This window comes from Prorops nasuta, unplaced genomic scaffold (assembly GCF_024137725.1).
Source record: "Prorops nasuta isolate Cenicafe-Biocafe unplaced genomic scaffold, Cenicafe_Pnas_1.2 PNAS00021, whole genome shotgun sequence".
NCBI classification, from domain to species: Eukaryota; Metazoa; Arthropoda; class Insecta; order Hymenoptera; family Bethylidae; genus Prorops; species Prorops nasuta.
The window spans coordinates 671,648-692,696 of record NW_027116818.1 but is presented as its reverse complement, the minus strand read 5'-3'; the positions used below and the strand labels follow the sequence as shown (position 1 = coordinate 692,696).

General features: G+C 39.5%; 1 protein-coding gene across 2 annotated transcripts in view; it reads left to right on the top strand.

Moving 5' to 3' along the window:
• The window catches only part of LOC136780982 (ras-related protein Rab-37-like), a 62,152-nt gene that overhangs the window by 21,019 nt on the left and 20,084 nt on the right, over positions 1-21,049 (top strand). For both annotated transcript variants that reach the window (XM_066739613.1, XM_066739614.1), the window contains exon 4: positions 7,562-7,672. In XM_066739613.1, coding sequence (XP_066595710.1) covers positions 7,562-7,672 — 111 coding nt within the window. The remainder of the gene's footprint in view (positions 1-7,561; positions 7,673-21,049) is intronic.

The window sequence follows — 21,049 nt, the reverse complement described above, 5'->3', positions numbered from 1 at the left end:
TGGAAAGTGCAGGGAACGTCGTGACGTTTATCACAGGAATATTGCTGGTTACAATAGGAAAGTTTTCATATTTCCAAGGAATAAGAGCTATATGGAATATATATATATATATATATCGAGCTCGCGTTGCTCCAAGGACAGCTTGTTTCGCTCTTTATGCAGTAAACCAGTCGAGCAGTGAGTGAAAAAACGTTATTTTTGCTATGATAAAGGCGGTTCCAGGATCAGAGTTGGCGCAGGATAGAGAAAGACGATGGAGGCTTTCGTATTCGTAGATAATTCGATGCGTTAGCTAGGGGAGAAAACGGTAAAAGGGGCTCATAGGCGAGCTGCTCCAATCAGAGGAGCAGAAGACGATGGGAGGGATTCGATATTCCCGAGGAATCTCAGCGGCAAGGTCATCCTCGGCTCGGAATCAAGGCCGTCTTGGTTTCTTTTCCTCGGCAAAGTAGCGAAATAACGATCGTGAATGCCTGGGATCTTCGTGAGTTGCCGTGTACTGCGGCCTCCGCTCGCTTCTCCGTCTCCCCTTTCGCTATACCATTCTCCTCTCTTCTTTCAAACCAGCAAATCTTGCTCTTTCTTCAAACTGCAAATCTTCAATTACCACCAATTCTGTCCATTCTAATTTTTAGTATTAAGCAATACATAATATGGAAGTTTATAGTTTCTTTAAATCTTTCGGAAAAAAGCTTTTTCTGCCTGCGAGAAAATCTTCCCATTCCTTAAAAAACCTGCAAACTGAGAATTTGCAAAAATTCAATCAACCCTATCGTACATAGCTATTATTAATCAGTACTTGGTATATTTGATAGAAAATACGTAAGCAAAAATCGAGTTTCTTCAAATAAATCCAAGTTGAATCTGTTGGAGAATCGAGTAAAACCGGTAGTGAATTACTAGGGTTCTCGTCCGGTTCTTACCGTCCTCCTCTCCTCTCCCCCTCTCTCGCTCTTTCTCTCTCGAGCCTTCCGCTCACTCGAATGTCTCATGAATACTCATTTCGTATCACCGATAAGGGATAATTGTCTCCCGGAGATCCACTAGCAATCTTTGCCAATGTTTCTTGCACACTCCGTTAATCTGTCTTTAGAACGATAAAATAGCTGATTCTTCCAGTTGTCCGTGTATATGTATGGTCATAAAAGTGGGACGATGAATCCTGCGGAATTTTTGCGGCTACGTAGAAGCTTTTTTTAAAGTACAATGTAGCAAATGTTGGCTCATTACGTAGCCGAAGAAGGTTTAGACAGGGGTTAATTAATGTTGGTTAAATCGCTGAAAAAGAATGGATTGAACTGGGAATCCTGCATGTATAGCGTAGAACGTGCCGGAGCTGCGGAGTCTGAAACGAGCGACTGTTGGCGAGTGACCTTAGGCAGCGCATCTGGCGGTTCGCGCAGTTGCATACAAATTAAGTTAGCGGCCTCCTGGTAATAGAGGAGTCGATGTGTCGGCATAACTAACCAAAACAGATGCGAAGCGCCCTCTCTCCTCAAAACCTCTCACTCTCTTTAGAATTTCAATGCACTCCACTTTCTATATGCCTTGCATTTGTGAAAATCTATTATAAACACTCCAACTATAATTTCATTACAACTCGCACACTGATTCCCCCCCCCCCCCCCTCCTTTACACATTTTATTTATTACATCAGAAGTAAACAGAGTTTTTGTTTTTGAGAGAAATGGGGAGGATAATCATGTTAATGCGTTTCTCGTCTACCGATCGAGCCAAGGATATATCAATTTCTCTGACAGGACCCGAATTATCGGTTACGAAGAAAAATGTGTTTCTAAGCTAAAACGCGAAGGGTTGCATGATAAAGTTTGCCAAGTTATATATATTCTCTCCACAAAGCTCGTTTCGCAAATGTCTGTTATTTCCAGTCGAGTATATAAAAATATATCAATGAAAATTGATCCAGTATCAAGTTAATATTCAGTAGATGAAAGAGCCCTATATTGTTCACCAGGTACATAATACATAATCCTCTAATTATAGTTATCATTAATGAAAAGAATCAATCCAACTGAATAGAACCAATATATTAAATAATTCCAACAAAATCAAACGTAATGAAAAAAGAATCGATGTGCTCTGTTTACGCGACTCTCTCTCTCTCTCTCGTTCATGCATATAATAAATATCAAAAGGTGTTACATCGCAGCTTCGTATATAGTTTATTCGTGCTAGTTGAAACGTGTGTACTAGCGACTTGGAGACTAAACGTGCAAACGATGTAAACATTGGACGTGTGCGTAGGTCGTACGCAGCTTACACACGTTTACACGTGTACGAACCACTATACACTCTCGTGTTTTCTTCTATGGTTTATTCTCTCTATTTCGTGATGCATCCTCTTTGGAAAATCTTCCTTTCTCGTTACATATATATGTATATGTATACGTTAGAGGAGAGGAAATAAATTAGAAGGCTGTGGGAAGAGAGTAATTTAGGTGTTTGTCAAAGTTGCGAGGGTCGAGGAAGGGCTGGTTGTTCATTTTGGACGGTCGATTGGCAAGTGAATCGTTTTCTCCGGCCGTTTATCTACGTCCGGACGCAGAGAGCGCAGAAGAGTCCGTTGCACGGCTGGCTGTCTTCGGCTCTGACTTTCTCTCTCCCGCGGCGCTCTCGGTGCGATTAGCATACGAATGTCCGCGACCTTGTCGCGCCATTGGACGCCACGGGCGCCGCGCGCCGCGGCGCAACCACGAAAAGTCAAAGCCACACACGAGGCACAATGCGCCAAAGGTCGCGCGCGCGCTGCCTCCACCTATATGTATATGTGCCTACGTGCATCTACGTGCTTGCATATGGAAATGCAAATCACCGACACCACTATGCGTCGACAGTTAAAATTCCCATAAACACCGATTTTCTCTTATTTACTTATTTCATCTCTCTCTCTCTCTCTCTCTCTCTCTCTCTGACACTTGCAAATTTTTTAATTCTAAAAATAAACCATACACTCTGACCAAAATTGTTCATTAGCCGAAACATTTGTCTCAGAGTGCATGGTGGTTTCTAAGAGCTTTTTCATTATTTGAAAACTTCTCAAACATTCAAAGTTAATAAAAATTCTTGCCGTATATCTGTGTAGCCATCTCTCTTGCAAATTTTAAACCTAAAAATACATCATATGGTGATTTCTAGAAGCTTTTTCATTACTTGAAATTTGTTCAAACATTCAAAGTTAATAAAAATTCTTGCTGTATCTGTGTACTCGTCTCTCTCGCAAATTTTAAATCTAAAAATATATACTATGTGGTTATTTTTAGAAGCTTTTTCATTGCTTGAAAATCTCTGAAATATTTAAAGTTAATAAAAATTCTCGCTGTAACAGTGTATTTATCTCTCTTGCGTCTTTTAAATCTAAAAATAGTAGAATACACGTTAATGTCTAGAAGCACACAGTTTCCTATTGCTCGAAAACATCTCAACATTCAAAGTTAATAGAAGCTCTCCCTTTCCAGTGCTTCAAGGGCTCTAAAGAACTAAATAAAAATAATCAGAATAACGTCCTCGTAATTTTAGGGAGAACGTAACTTGACTTTTATCTACGCCGTCTTGTTTTTTCCATTTAATTCCAGCTTTTCCCTTCGAGTGGAAAAATCTTGTATGCATCATTTAGCCACTGGATCCTCGAATCTCGAGCTTCGAAGCCTCCATAAAACTATGCAAGTGCGCCGTAAAAGTATCTATGGAATTATCGAAGATCGCGAGACGTCACCTTGCTAATCTCCTTCGGTCGAATCCATAAATTCTTCTCGCGTTGCTTCCATGCGATAAACGCGTGCTCTCTACGCGACAATAAGTATCGGTCTTCTTCCTATATTTGCTTTGCGAAAAATTAATTCCACAGCGCGAGACTATAATTATTCAAAGATACGAATTAATCGATTAAGCGAAAAGCCAGCTGCGGAATTATTAGCAATTATAGAGGATTATTTTCGAGGTATTATCGTGCTAATGAAACGGCCGATATAATTTTATGATTGCTCGGCTAGCGTGAAAAGCGCATCGTGTACAGGAATGGCTGCATGGAGGAGCGGGTGAAAGCGAGTACTACTTTCTGCGATTCTGCTTTCAGTGAACGTTTCAGCGTATCTATCTTTATCGGCCAGAAGAATTTATCCGGTGCCTTTGCCTCGGCCTAAATTCATCTCTCTTTCTTACGAGTCGTCATATTTTTAGCCTTTGCGATACGGATACCGCACCGGCAAGTTTCATAATGGCTCGATTGCTGGATGAAACTTTGTTTATATATATATATATATATATGCCAATGGGAAATTGTTTAATTATAATAGAGAAAAATCTGTGGAATTAAACTTGCGCTACGATTAGCGTGACGCGCGTTGTTTTATCATCTGGCAAATTGATGTAACGAGAGATGAAGGAGGAGAAAGGGGTGCTGTATGCTGCGAGTGAACGAAAAGGGGGAGAAAAAGCTGGGGGAATTTTAGGAGGGGAAATTTATTTGTTATGAGAGTTCTGGAGGGGGTAAGGAAAGGATGTCAAATTAAACCATAAGATGTAGGAAGAGAGAGAGAGAGAGAGAGAGAAAGATGCCGAGAGCAAGTAAATGAGCAAGGGAGAAGGGTGGATAAAGAGGGTGGCATAAAGTATGAAAGGTAGAAAAGGAGAGAGGGAGTAGGGAGTGGGGGGGGGGGGGGGGAGGGGGGAGCGAGCGAACGAATTGAGTTTCTCCGCCCCTGAAGCCGACACATTCGTCGACACTCGTCACGAACACCCTTCGGGGGTCATGCGAATCTTTCAATGGAAATTCTTGGGGAAGGGACGCCGCCCTGAGTGCCGAGTCCTGAGGCCCCCGAACATAAATCCTCCCCCACTGGCAAACAACGCGCGCACAACCACAAACCACGGATGTTGCTTGAAAAACGAGATTTTTCAATCTGATGCGACCTCGTGGATTTTATTTCACGCCAATCTACCACGCACACACACACACACACACACACATAGCCTCTGTTTAATTTGACGTGGAACGAGTGGATCCCTACTAGGTTATCTCATTTTTCACAACGCCCAAACCGACGCAACGTTGTTGACACTAATTTTGTTTAAAGGAACATGAGAGATTTCGAGCAATGTTCCCTCTCGTATATTCTCATTTTTATGCACGGTTTGCTCGGAGATTTTTCAATAATATTAGCAATATTCCAATTGATTTATTGCTTTTCAAAGTAAAACTTTGTCCAGGGTAAACACAGTACTTTTGCAAACTTACACAGGTACAAGTTGAAATATCCTAAATGTGTGTGTGTGTGTTTTTGGAGGAACAGAGATTCGAATCACTGTTTCCCATCAGAAATTACAATTTTCAGGCAAGATTTGCTTTGATATTTTTCAAAAAGAAAATCTAGAATATTGAAAAAGATCTGTTGATGTTTAAATTGAAGTAAGAGTTGGTCGAAAGTAAAGGATATTTTTGCATAGCTGCAGCTTTGTGCAAGTTAAACTCTCGTGAGTATCTAGGATACGAAGAATGTTATCGATTCGGTCAATGTTCAATCCAGCGCGAAAACCAATATCCCTTGAAGTTTGCACGGACCTAAACAGGGCCTGGTGGCCTGGGGTACTTTCGACCAAGTTGTGGCATTTTGCAAAAGAATAAGTGCAGCATTACGGGGAAAAATACGTCTGATCCAACTTCTTCTTTCTCATTCTTACGCGTAAATTGAAAGGTTTGTTCGGCCGCGAGATAAATGGGATCCGTTGGCCAGAGAAGGTCGTTTCTAAAACTGCAAATTGACCTTCTCCAATGCATCGTTCAAGCTTCTCAATAAAACTATATATAAATAAATCCGAATACTCGATTCCTGCTTTATTTGCTCTCATGGCATTACGAAAATGCTTAACAATATTCAATTGGCTTGGAATATAACTGCTTGGGTGAAAGCTGATGTCTGCTTCCATGTCGTAAATATTCTTTCTATCTGGTTTGAGGATAAAGGCAACGTAATATTTTTCTACGATTGGAAAAGCATCGCCATAAACCAAATGATAATACTCAATTTGCCCATAAGGAATTGCTGAATTTTTCCCATTCCTATCTTACGTATAATCTTGTCTTTGCTTGCTGTACTACGAGAATAAGCGTTAAATTCAATATATATATCCAAAAATTAAACTTATCTTCTCTCGAGTAGATAGAAAAGGGACAATTGACCAGGTAACAGTGTTTACTGTCACTGCATAATGTCGAGAGAGCTTAGGGATGAGATAAGTCCAACCACTCTATTTCCCTTTACTTGGAACATATAGTAATCTATTTTAAACAATAGCAGCGAATTTGTCTCTGGAGAACCTTAAAATCGTATATTTCATATCAGGGAAAATTCGAATGCCTTTCGAAGGAAATTTGCATCTCAGCGAAAGACAGAAGGTGACGAATTGCAATAAGCTTTGTAGTAGAGAGACTGGAGTTTCAATTAGCATAAATCAGCGTAATTGCGAGTGCGTATAGGGAAAGGGCAAAGCTAGCTGTATCGTGTCTAATATTTTTGACTATTTCTTTTTCACGATTCCACGGTGATACTCGTGTATATGTATATACGTAATAGAGCTGCGAGGCTTCCTCGTGAGGTAAGCGATTACCCTTTGACCCGGAGTATGCACCAGTGAAATTATTACATTACGAGCGGTGGCACCTGCATCACCACAGAGATCAAATAACATGTACTTCTGGCGTGGGTGCATGAGTTTTGCTTTTGATGGGGATCCGTTAAGTCTACCAAAACAATTTTATGCGAACGACAATTCGCTTTACTGTTTGAGAAATAAAGTTCAACGCTAAATTCAATTTGAAGAATCATCCTTCAACCCTTATACCATTATAAACCTGTGATATCGAATTAAAATGATATTTTGGATCCAGAAGAATTATAACAAATATATTTGCTAGAATTAAAAATATGAACAAAAGTCAAATTTAAACGACATAAATTTTACTCTACTGTCATTTAGTTAAATATGACCAAAAATTTTTCTTAACCAATTTTTAAAACTTATAGAAATTAAAGTCTATATAGCCTTTTGAATCCCTGTACAGACCTCGAGGGTTAAAAAGTCAAGCCTCCCACGAGTGAATTTCATTGTGTGAAAGCTTAAAGGGGGAATGGTCGATACATAGAAGAGTAAAAAATATCTTAACTCGCAATTATAGGAAAGGGAGGGTATAAAGTGCGTCTGTCATTTAGCAGTCATTGTTCGCCAGCGATCGTTCAACGACATTTACGACGAGGACTCGTGTCAGCCCTCAGTGTGGCAGAATAATGGAGGCACACCTGTCATAAGCGAGTGTGGCTTCTGGCAACTTATATACACTGCAGTTTCTATAGAGAACACCTTTTCCTTTGTCTGGCCAGTACTTGTGTTGTTTTATTAGCTGTGGCTACATAATCTCCCACGTGGCTTTGTTCCTACAGTCAAACTCTGAAGAAAACAGTGGGAGCCTCTTTATGGCCAAGAATAATTATTTTAAATTTGGAAAAGCTCTGCTAGTCTATCAACGAATCTTTCCTTTATTTTACAGACCATTCTACTGGGTGACAGTGGCGTAGGGAAGACTTCCCTACTGGTTCAATTCGACACTGGATGCTTCCATCCAAGAAGCTTTGCTGCTACTGTTGGCATCGGTTTCACGGTGAGTGATCGTCTCGTTGAGTGTACATATAGACGTATATCGCAAAGAGTTCATGAAAAGAAGTTTGAGCCCCATCGGGGTGTCCATACAATACATCTTCCTCGACAGTTGTTCATCTTCTTAGCGATATTTCATATAGGAGTCATGGGAATCAGAATGGAAAGAAAGACCATCGATCGGGATCGTTCGAGACCTAATTGGCTCAATTGACACTTGTCCTTATTATTGCTAGTTCGCAAACAAACATCCTCCATCACTTGGAGAGCCACTTATCGTGCGGCTGGAAGTGTAATTTTCTTTAGAACGTTATTCCCTTTTTTTCTTCTATACTTACGAGTCTTTCTTTCACTTCTGAACACTCCTGACGCGCGATATCGCGTCGTCGAGTTATAATGTCAACTTGTGACAACTATACGTGTATCAGCGTCTGACAATGTGAGCAATGCATTTATTCATGAGGCCAAGGGCCGTAAGATGCTTTCATATGCAATCTGCGGACACTCTCCGCCCGAACGTGATATATATTATTGTCCCGAAGCAGTGAACCATTGGAAACCCCCTTCTAATTATAATATACATGTATCTGCCTGTGAAATCTCTAATTTCCTCCACTTTCAATGTACACTTTTATCTGCAGTATTTTTTATGTATAGCTTAAACGTAGCACTCGAGTCTTTTTCTTTTTATAGTAATATAAACCTCTTTACAATCACGTTTACAATTATGACTTAATAGTAACCATCTTTATTGCTCTAGTTTCATAATATTTATTGCTTATTATAAGTATATTATTTTTTATCATATTGTTTAATAAAAAAAATCAATGAAATATATTTGCAGCCCGGTAGGAGCTGAAATTAGTTACAATGTTAGAATTATAGAAAAATTTAAGGCCCGATTCACCAATGAATCCTCCCCCCCCCCCCCCCCCCCTCCTCCCTAGTTTTTCCAACGACGAAATCCTCCCGAGCAATAATTTTCACGGAGCATTCGCAACTTCTGTCCCCCTGTTCATGATTTGGCGGAGGAGCATGTTTCATCCACCGCACTTCCTGGCGTCGAGTGAGATGACAGATTTACGAAGCTGCGCTGAGGTTTTCATAAATCTTCGCGGCGATCGTTCTTTGTTCGAGTCTGAAGCTGGCGCGCGGCGCGTCTCACGGAGAAAGTGCTGGTGGCTCCGAAAGGCTCGCGTAAACACAACTCGATCCTCGACAAGCTCACTCAGCAGCTCCCAGTCACTTCACACCTACACCTTTATCTACAGAGAGAGAGAGAGAGAGAGAGAGATAGAGATATATTACTTATTCATACATTCCTACTTATTACACATTCTCATTCCACGAACAATATTTTCGCTTGGACAATTATCCAACTTTGAAAGAGCGTCCTTCGATCGACTCGTCCAATTTCATAAGTTGAACAATCGCCCCTTCCTCATCGCATTACAGCAAAAGGTTTAATCTTGCAACGAAACGATCCTCTAAATTATTCCTTAATCCCTTGCATCGTGCGACTCTATTGGAATCATCGTTGCACACTCGGTACACGAGTTTCCGGATCTGGACAAGTGGAGAAATTTACGGAGGTGTTTTCGATGACACATTTACTCCCTACTACTATTACGGGAGAAAGCGTAAGTATGTATCTGTTGGCAGGAAGAGATTAGGATTCGCGAGATAAGACTCTGCTGCGTTTCGATCGCGTGCGGATAAATTAGTTCGCAAGCTTTCTTACAACATTATTAATGTCGATAGGCTTACAAGAGGTATAGATAGGTATATACTTGTTGCTTCTTCTCTTCGCACAAAGACAATGAGCAGCTCTGTTTAAACTTAACACCGACTAATATTGAGTAATTGGCTATTGGTGTACTCCCACACGCGTACACGATCTGCCAGGTAGGAGTTCTGATCATGCTGTCATAGGTCGACACCCTGCTCCATCGATCATCCCACGTGATCCTCAGTTTTCCACTTTCCTCGTGCATCCATCCATCCACCGTTTCAGCCTCTCGACTATACGCGTGATTGGAAGATTCACCTTTGGTCCGATGGCTGAATAATTATGTTTTGGAAGAGGGAACACATCGCGGCTAGATGATAAACCGAAATCATTTACTACTTTGTAGCTGCGCTCTTATAGGTCGATATCTGCGATCAATTGATCATCCAGCGTCTCTCAGCCTTTCGATCACGCGTGACTGCAAGTTTTACTTTTCATCCGATACGCGAATGATAATCTCTTAGAGGCAAAGTACGTATTGCATAGATGGCAAACCGAAATTATTCGCCACTTTGTAGCTTGGCACACGGTAAAAGTTTGTTTTACCGTCGAGAAAGTTGAAATAACTCTATGAAGCGTCGTTCCAGTATCGCGGCAGATTTCTCTCGTAATGTCGTGCCTGTCCCGTAGCCTTCGTTTCATCTCGGCTTTCCCGCCAAGCTTAATTCAAGGTTCCGCCAACACTTTTCGTTAATATCGTGTCTCTAATAAAGAGAGACATTTTATTTGCTATATATTGAAAGTTTCTCGTTAATATCGTCGTTTGTTACAGAAATTATGAGAACGTTTAATTAGTTTTATAAGTATAATCAAAATAAATTGTTCAACTCCAGAAGATTTTTAATTGAAATTCTTTGTTCACGAATAGAAACAATTGATTTTAAAATCGTTAATCTTTCGTAGAAAGTTTTACGGCGTAAGATTAATTGGGGTTCGAAACGATAAATAATTTAGAATATTTTTGCCAGCGCTATAATTATATACGGCAATAATATTTTAAAAATAGAGAATTAGAAAATCATTTTTTATCGGAGAAACAGTGGAGCCTCTTTAATAGTTATATGTTATGAAGACAGTGAATAATTAGCATTGTCACTTGTTTGGTTTATTAATTGAATTTTTCGTTGATTGAAATAACAGGTTTGATTAGGATAGGTGAGGAGGAGCAAGTATCACTCGCAGGAGTTAATTGATTAGCGTAGGTTACTGGCGTATTTAAAGGCTATAACAGTTAATCAAGCCGGGCGTATATGGAGGAGGAGCCCATAGCGTTAATTAGACATTTACGCAGTGTTAAAGCCTGCATCGTTACTCTGGCCATTATACTCTTCTTGCTCAATCAACATTTCACTCAACTGTTATTTTACAGTATCCCTATTGTATTATGCAAAATTCTTCTTTAAAGGCACTAGAAATATTACAAGAATGCTGAAATGATACCCATTGAAATTTAGTACCATGTGTCTATTGTCTTATGCAAAATTCTTGTTCAGAGGCACTAAAAACATTGCAAGAATACTAAAATTTTATATTACCTAAAGAAATAAATATTATTCTTATGAAATTAAATCAAAATTAATCATCATCAGAGTCAACGTAACTCATCGTATCTTGCTCCTTACAAGGCAATTATATTTCATTTCGACTAATTAATCTCTGTCCAGTGTTAATTACTTTCCGAGTGGATTAAATGAGAATTACCTCTTTTAATTATTAACAACGCTTTCCACGTATCAAAGGTAAAGGAGATCTCACCTGGACTTTACTCCCTCCCCTCTCTTTGGAAGAGAATGTCTCTGGGAAATTGGTGTAATTTAAAGCTACCCTAAAACTACGGAGCTTTATACACTCGGCTCTTTATTGGCGATTCCGAGGAGCACCTGTCCAATCGACGATGTTATTATGGGCTAAGTTCATCTGGCGAATCAAGACGGTGGAATTTGGAGGGCAGGGGGGAAGAGAGGGTTGGGTGCGAGTGAAATGAAAGTTGGAATTGCGAGAGAGAGAGAGAGAGAGAGAGAGAGAGAGAGAGGTGGAGGAAAAGGGTTGGAGTGTGGTATTCTGGTGCTGTGCACAAGCGGACTATCGAATAACAGGATAAGAGGGGAAAGAGTGGGGCAATAAATCACTCGAGCTGACAGTGGCAAGTGGGGCCGGGCCGGCCCGGTCCGCATGACGATGCTACTTCATCCCTTTTGCTACTTTTTTCTTCGACCTATCGCTCTCCCTCCCCTCCCCACTCTTTATCGTTACCACTTTCTCCGCGCCTCCTCAACCTGATTTCCCAATTTTCCCTCTTTGCTCTTCAAACTCCCCTTACACCCCCCTACCTTCCTTTGCCCAATATTCTTCCTCCCATTGAAACTTCAATATTCAAACTTAACAATTCTTTATAAGTTGTACCTTTTGGCAAATTATCGGAATAGTTCTTCAATGAAAATTTGATAAGAACTGGAAAGAAACGGATCCACTGGATGATCTATCAACAGTAAAATTTTAATCTCTTCCCGATGATTTATCGAACGAATCCTGGTTAATTTATCGGAGGCAAGTTTCCACCATTATGGAGTTGTTCTTTCGAAGCGAGTGCGCGAAATGGAATACTCCGTAAAAGTGTTGAGTCGTTGATGAGGGCCGAAGAAGTTGTAAGAACTTGTAATGATGATAAACGACGATTCTCCTTAGCGTTGTGTGTTGCAGGATTAATTAAACGGTCTTTGATTAAACGCGTCGTTGACACTTGAACAAACCGTCTCGAATTCGGTGATTAATTATGACGATGGTGTCGCGTCGACGTAATAATTCTCAGCTATCGTTATTATAAGACGTTTGACTCTTATCCAGGAAGCATAAAAAGTAGAGGCTCGAGCAGATTCTCAAGCGAATAAGAAGATCGAAGGAAAGGAAGATGAAGAGCCGAGAGGTCACCATTATCCCCCCTAAATCTTCCTCTTTTTAAAATCGACACCTGCTTCGTTCATCCCGTCTGTCAGCAATACTCAAGAAAACGATACACGTAACTCTTGTATTTGTTCTCTTCGACTTTTATTCAGATTCTGGGGATATTCCGCATACTAAATCCGTCCTGGAAATTCGACATGGTATACATGATAGCAAAAACTGGCACATTTCGAGATTGGCTTGAGTTTAGCAATGATATGATCGCGGTAGCTCTATAAAACATGGAGGAAACGTATCAAAATGATTAATCTATGCGATATATAAATGGAGGAACGATGACCAGTGTAATCGATATCGTCTATCCCCTAATCGAGCCTTCCTATCTAATTTTGATAAGTGAGGAGCATCAGGATGCGACGTTTAATCTGTTCGTTCATTCCGAGGATAATTCTCGAAAGGAACAAACAAAAAAATAGCTCGTTTCTTTCTCGTCCAGTTTTATGGGATAAAAATAAAAATCAAGAGAATGATTGCTCGAGTTTCGGTCGAGCAATTGAAGCTTTTTATTTGAAATAGTATATACACAGCTATACGTAAAATCAGGTGCTATTCCAGTCACGAAATTGATACAATTTTTTGTTCCCTCCTTTTGCCCTGCAGCCTATATATATACGTTTGAAAAGTTTTGTCGTAATATAAATATATGTCGTATCCCTCGTCCATCGAAAAGTATATTCTCTTTGTTCTCCTATAAAATTATCAAAGTTTCTCGCGTTAATGAAACGTTTTATTTGTGCTCGACCTTGGACCTTGCTGTGGCAGCTAGCCGAGGGCTCTCGACTCAGTTGCAGTCACTTGGAATAGCAATTAATACATCTCTGCTGGATTGTCAGCTTTGTATTTGGCGTAAACAACTTTGATTCAAACCGATCTCATTAAGATAGCCAGCTACCGTATATTAATCTAATGAGAACCGAAGCATCCTTGTCAGGTCAGGTTTCTCTTATACCGACGCAATATCCGGTAAAGCATCGCCACAGGAATCAATGATTAATTAGCCCATCGATTGATAACGCCGTTGTTCCTTTTAACAAACCCTGCCAAGCTCGTCTATATAAATTTCCAGCATGATTTATTCACCCTTCGATAACTCTCGAGAAAACTCTAATTTTTTATTAATTAGTTTTGCGTGGTACCGCACATTAATTACTAAATTTCAGAGTCCAATGATGCAGGAGGGATGAGGTGTTTCCTATTGGAAAAAACCTTCTTCCTCCTTCTCGAAATTCAATCGCGAGCTTTTTGCTTCTGGAATATCTTGCTACAAATATGTCAGACACGTATTTCATCGCTATCTTAACTATTGCCTCCTGTTCGCAGTCTACCGACTTTCTTTTCTCGGAGTTATTATATACGAGAGGGTATATAAAACAGTCACTCGAATGTTTTTCTTCAGAAAAAAAGAAAAATCAATTGGTAGAAAGTTTGACAAATTTCGCTTTGTGATAAATTTCGTATCTTCCATATTCCGTGCATGTATATGGTTCGTGGTTTCTATTGTCGAGTGTTTGACGCACGCTTCGCGATGGTAGGATGGTTTGGCTCAAGGTCGCTCGTGGTTCGTTGTTATTGCGAAATGCTATTTGCGGCCTCGCAAGCAATAATTGTCCAACGCATGCACCGTGTTCTCTCGTGACAACCAATTTCGCTTCTATTCGGTGTGCTCCGTCAAGGTCACCGATTCCTTTGCTCTCTCTCCCTGCTATATGTATATACATGATCAAACGCGTCCTTTTGTATTATGTGACGAGGAGATGTAACAAGGGTCAAAGGTCACGATGCCATACAAACGATTAATCGGTATATATATATATATATAGGTATATTATAGTTTTAGAGAGCTTATACAAGGTTCTGAATAATAAAGGAGAAAATAGCCGGCTAGAGGATGGCTATATACCAATGGATTTATAGAATATGCATGTGGTTTCTGGTGAAACATTGATCTGCCAGCTCCCATGATGCAAAGCCTTGTCAGCATCGAAGAAGCACGATTTCACAGAGTTTGACGATCATCCCCAACTTTATGGCTAGTCGTGTCACTCATTCTTATGAGTCTACAACCATAGATGCTAAATTGTATGGCCTTGCTGATGGAAAAAATAAGCTGCGAGAGAGCGATAACGCGAAATCGCTTTTTCTCGGTAATTCCTCAAAAGCTATATGTATACCTTGGATAGAAATATGATGGATGATTATAGGTGCAAAGACAGGTATAGCACCACGATCAAGAAATTTAATGATTCAATTTAATCTTCGTCGATGCAAATTTGCAGGGAGCTCGTATAGTGTCAAACAATTTTTGTCTCCTTTATCGACAGTCTACTTTGCGAAGCTGACTGCTTCCATTTTGAAAGTATTCGATGAATTATGGCCGGGTATAAATCTTTGCTTCAGCATATTCTTACGAATAGCGCGATAAATCTAAATAATATCTACATCATCCCTTTACGATTCGGTAAGCAAGATTGGAGCTACTGGTAAAAGCAAACTTCCCCTTCTTCTTCTTCTTCTTCCTCTTATTTCTTCATCGATCCTATATTCAATAAAGAAAAAAAATCGTATTGTGGGAAAAGGTGCGTAGGAATATACGCAGAAATAATATATATATATATATATATATATATAAAAATTACCGGAGGATACTTGTCATTAATAACGCGTGGAACCTCGTTATACTTTCTTTAATATACAAAGTTTGCTGAAATCCTTTTATTTCATCAACACGTTCCATCTTACTCTTCGTTTTGTTGAATTTAAATTTCTGCGGGTTTAGCCAAGCGTGAAGAAGATGATAAATCGCGTCCGAGGGGGAGAAGAAGAGAGGGGCATCTCTCGCAATAGAGTTATAGTGGAGATTTTTGTTATCGGTCGAAGGGGAGGGGGAAGTAAATAAATTAACGCGAAAAGATTTCTCGGAGTCGTGTATCAGCGGTAAACGTCAAACAAAAGTCGAGAAGGAAACGGAGCAGTTGCTTGTTTTTCGGTTCTTATTGGATTGGCGACCGCTCCGGCCGGCCGGCCAGCCAACCGCCGTTTCTCTCATTTTATTTCCTCTCAAGCGTAACGCGGAACTGAACTGGTAATTACTCCAGACTCCGATGTTGGCTACCTACTCCTTTCTGCTTATTGCTTTCATACATATACCTCCATTTTCCCTCCCTCCTCCACCATTGTCTCGGGGGCTACATTTTTCCACCAAGTATTTTGCAAAATTTACTTGATTATATATGCATATGTAGAATAATGTCGAGAGTGATAATTTTTCACATCACGTGGAAAAAGTAAGAAAATAGCATCGATGCTACACTGATAAATTTGTTAGGTCAAGCACAAGTGTATAGTAGAGATGCTTGTGATGCTTAGGGTATAAGGCTGATCTCGCAGAGCTTCTTGACCTCGTTACCATCGCTTGGTAGTCACGAGGATGCCCCAGAGTTCCCCTTCGTGAGTAAGATTTCGTTGTTTTTCCTTGCCGTTCTTCGAGCTTCCTTCTGCCAACTCGAAGAAACATTCTGTACGTTCTGCAGAAACTTCGATGGACGAAACTTTATTCTCATTAAAAGGTCGATCCCCTTTTGCATACAGTTTTCTACTTTATTTTAATTATTTTTTACTTTTGTATAGAATACACCTTTTATTTTCTTGTAGAGAGTACGTGGTACGAGGTGGGACATATTTACAGATAAACCTAAGGATTCACGTGGAAATATATATTATAGTAGGTATATAGAGCCATTGCAATATGGAAATATATTACTGAAATACAACCTTATCAATTTCTCAAATCTTACGACCACAAGCATTTTGCATATCTATATCTCTTAACGTCATAACTAAGGAAATAAGATTTGAGATGATTACGTGGGATAATTATACACACGCGCGTGCCTGTTGATTAATAAACTGGCGACTATTAAATATCGTTTACTCAGTGGAGAGTAGAGTGTAGGTGGAAGATAGTCGGAGGATAATTTAAGGATTCATAGAGAAATATATAATTGCAATTAGTATAGAACAAAATGTAAAGATATTACTCAAATAAAACCTCATAAATTTCCCAAATCATACAATTTAACGTTATACGTTAGGGGAAAATAAATTTTGAAACAATTACAGATGATAAGTGTATATACATAGGTGCTCGTTGATTAATAAATAGGCGAGAATTAAATATCGTTAATTTAGTGGAGAGTCGGGAGCGTAGGTGCATGGGAGATCAGATCGTAGTCGGTCGGAGGGTAATTTAGGGATTCACAGGGAAATAATATATATGGTATATAGAGTGTATGGAACCTGTTGCCACGAGGCTCCAGCGAGTATTTGGGGGCGCGTGCGCGTTTAAGGAGAGAGGGAGAGGGAGAGAGAGAGAGAGAGAGTACAGGATGGCAGAGTGTGGCACGCGCGGGCGTGTTTCCATAGGAACGGCGGCGCTCTCGCTCGCTCGCTCGCTCTGCTATATATATTTTGGCCGACGATCGGGAGCGCAAATGGAGATCCTCGCACGTACGTCGTACGCAGCATACACACACACAGACTGGCCCGGAAGGACCCCCTGCGGCTTCTGCTGGCGGTACTAGAGGGGTGGGGGAGGGGGTAGAAAACCCCTCGCTCTCGTCAGAGTGCCAACAGTTTCTCCCAACTGGCCAACTCGGTGGAACCATCCGCGCTCTCCCACACTATACATCTCTATATATATATATATATATATATATATCTGTAACTGTAGATATACCAACGACAGCTGAAATCCTCCAATGTGCCAATTCGTGCTTTCGCTTTTCTGCCTTCCCACCCTCTTCGTTTTTCCACCTTAACGCCACGTGAGTCTTCGATCGCTTAAAACTCTCCTATTTCCATTCATCTTTAATTGTGCTTGTGTCAATAATTATTCATATACGTGCCTCATTCATTATTATACATTCTTCATTCTGACCTCACGAGAAATTATTACCACTTAATTTTATTAATTCGCGAGATTTAAGTACAGTGTAGTGTGGGGGATATTTTGAACAAGAAATGTGCGAGAAGGGTAGCATCAGGTTTTTGGGAAAATTCAGTCGAAATATATAAAATAATATTATCACTCTGAGGGGACGATTACTCTGAATTTATATTTAAAATTCGTAAGATTTTACAGTGTAGTGTGAAAATTTAAAGAAATTAATTCGTGAGAAATATAAGAGAAGGTTTTTGGGAAAAGTGAGGAAAATTGTCAGGTTGGATTGGTTTTTTTGGAAAAATGAGTGGAAAGATGTAAAATAGCATTATGACTCTCAGGGGGGACAGAAAGTAATACCGGACGAGCGTGAAATGTTCGATCAAGGGAGATTTATCGTATGGCTGTTTGGAAGGTGAGAGTGGAGTGGAGTGAGTTTTTATGGGCTTTTTGTAGGAGGGCGATTTCTGGTGAAATTTCGGGATTAGTGCGAGTGAAACGAGGAAACGAGGCCTCGACAACACGTTTTCTCCCTCGTAAAGCGCTTATCCAACGTTCGACCACCGAATCTATTTTTTATACTAGTTTGTTAAGCCATGAAAAACGTAGCATTTGCTCGATAAAATTTATTCGCCTTCAGCGAGAACAGATTAGTGAAAGCTTTCTCTCTCTCTCTCTCTCTCTCTCTCTCTCTCTCTCTCTCTCGAGAATATCAAAAAAATATCATGAAATTTTGCACGAGGTCTAGCCTCGATGAATTCAACGAAGCACCAGTGTAAAATTTCCAAGTTCGTCGTTGAATGTAGTCGCGACTGATTAGATTGTCCAATGATTCTAATTAGTATTTTGTAGTTGGAGTTCAACGACAGCTTCATGATTATTTATTCGATTTATCAACTCGCCCCATTGGGAATCGGATTAAATCACCAGTAGAGACTTCAATTAAAAAACATGACGAATCAATGCGAAACATGAAGACTCCGACTCTCTCTGCAAGCAAATCTTTGTTAATTAGAGGCTAATTAATGCGTTGTTTATATTGTCCCGCGTATGTAGGTCAGAGCAGCTTATTATTAAATGTTACGAGGCGATTTATTTTAATTTTTATTATTTTTGCGATATTCAGTTTATTTTGTTGTCAATAGATAAATGCACAGTAGATTTAGATTTTAGGAGAGGGGGATAATTATTCGTATGATATTTAGTAATTCGCGGTGCTGAATTAATTAAGCAGACAACTAATCTGGAAAACAAGTCGCGTAGCGCCGAGCAAACCTGCACGACTTTACCAGAAAACCTCTGGCAGGCTCTCTCTCTCTCTCCCTCTCCAGTGCACTTTGAACTAATTACCAATTCATCGAGGCTCAATTAGTTGTATCGCCGAAACACTCGTTGTTCTCCCACGAGGAAACACCCCACTTATCTTTAAGCAAGAATTTTATTGTTATTCACTTCGGACCACTATGCTCGATTAACCGAAATATTTCCAAATTATAAATGTATCGTTTCAATTTGCATGCACAAATTATATACGAATATATAATAGTAATAAAATTCTATAATGCAAATAAAAATGTTTAAATTTATGTAAATTTAGAAAACTCAAGAGAGACTGTTGAGGGAGTTCATAAAAAGCGAGTAAATCAAGTTTTATCGAGTTGGGTTGCTGAATGAGAAAATTAAATGATTCGCGAGAAGCCGCTGAATGATGTAACGCAAGGCTATTTGTTTAGCAAATATACGGTGGGGAAGGCAATTGGCGAGCTTCTTGCAAAGTAGGTACATGCTTTGTCCATTTGTGGAAATGAAAAATTCAAGTGTTACAACCGTAAGAACAGCTAGAATCATTCGGTAAGAACTGCGAGGATTTTGTTGGATCACAACTGCTTCTTTCTCCAATAGTGTTATTCACATGTAAACTCTAATAGACATTCTCGGATAAAGAAAAATGATTTATGAAAATAAACTAATTAAAATTGGACTTTATATCGAAGTTTCGTTGCAAGAGAATCTTTGGTCAAGCGAAAATAAAAAATGTCCAAAAGCTCAATTATATGGAATCGTTTGATGAGAATGGTATAAGGATTCAATGGTAGCAAATGTTTAACGAATAACGTCATTTAATAAAAATACAAATCGTAACGTGGCTTCTATAATAAACAAATTTCATAATTTAACGTATATAAAATAAAAAGAGGTAACGAAGATAAACTAATTAACACGGCAGGCTTTGGTATACATATAGTTTCCATTGTGGAGGGATTCTTTGGCCGCAATTTCGTTAATTAGGACGTAACGCTTAATGAGCATAGAGGATTCGGTGCTGTCCGTAGCTTCGCTAATAACAAGTTCAATTTAACGATAATTGGCTCAAGTAATTATTATCACCACGTGCAGAGGCGTCGCGTTTTGGCTGGTCAGCACTCACTCAGGGCCAACTTGACTGGCGATTGGCTGCGTAATTATTGAGGTCGTCCGTTCTCAGCCGCAAAATTAATTATTCCCATTAATTACTAATGTCATTACGCTTCCTACTGTGTATAGGGCTCGCCGGTGTCGGAACAGCTGAACGCGACAATGCTTGTGCGTTCCCTCTTCCCTTGTTTCCCTTGCTTCTCTTCTAATACCAACCAAACATGATTAATACCTAAATAATTTTCCGCCATGTACCTTCTAAATGTTTTCTCGATATACATATAGCGTATTTCTGTTTTCAACGGCTTCAACTACGGCCGATAATACATATATATATATATATATATATACTATGAAAAAATTGAATTTTTCACTTTGAATGCTCGATCGACTCTGATTAAGTTTGCAGAGAGGCAGTAAATCAAAATTTCTATATGATATATCAGCTTGCAGGAAACACCCTGTCTAGTCACTTTCTTCGCATATATATGTATGTACCACATACTACATGTACGCGCATATGAGCCCCACCGAAACTTTCCACTCTTCGAAGGCAAACCAACTGCTCGATAGACAGTTCCATTACTTACATTGAAAGTTTCCTATAAATATGTGTGTGTGTAACTTGGATACCGCTCGGCATTTTCCACGTAAAAGAAGCACTTGTGTACAAGCGCATTGGAAAAACTTGCAAATTCACAGTGCTGTTTATTCTCCGGCCCTCTAAAGGCTCAACAACATATAGTGCATATTATACTTTCTCGTTCAACCCTACACCTTTAATCCTTCCGATACTTCAATCGCCTTATAAATAAAATATTTAACGAAATAAAGATTTTCAACGGAGAAAACTTTCAGCCTTCCGTCGATATCTTAAAAATTAATATTGAAGCACTCGAAAAGTCAAATATTTAACTTTTATATAATAAATTTTTATTCGTGAAATCCATTGATTTGGAAAATATTTTAATATACCCATTCAAGGATGACTTTTTCCAAATAACTTTCAAGGGAGATGTAATAAATATAAAAGAAAAAAAAATATCTTTGCAACAATAATTGAATTAGGTATTTGCATTTGTAGAATCGGGGACATCTGGATAGCGTCGGTTGATACCGCGAGAATATAACAGAGAGGATGGCGCGGCGTATGTATGTACGATAATCAGGTAATTTTCGAGAGTCGCCTCAGCAGTGCTGTAGCATTGAAACTTTGATAAGATTAAGCGAGCACGTTGCTATAGCTGGCAAGTCCAAGATTCGAAAGGCCTCATGGG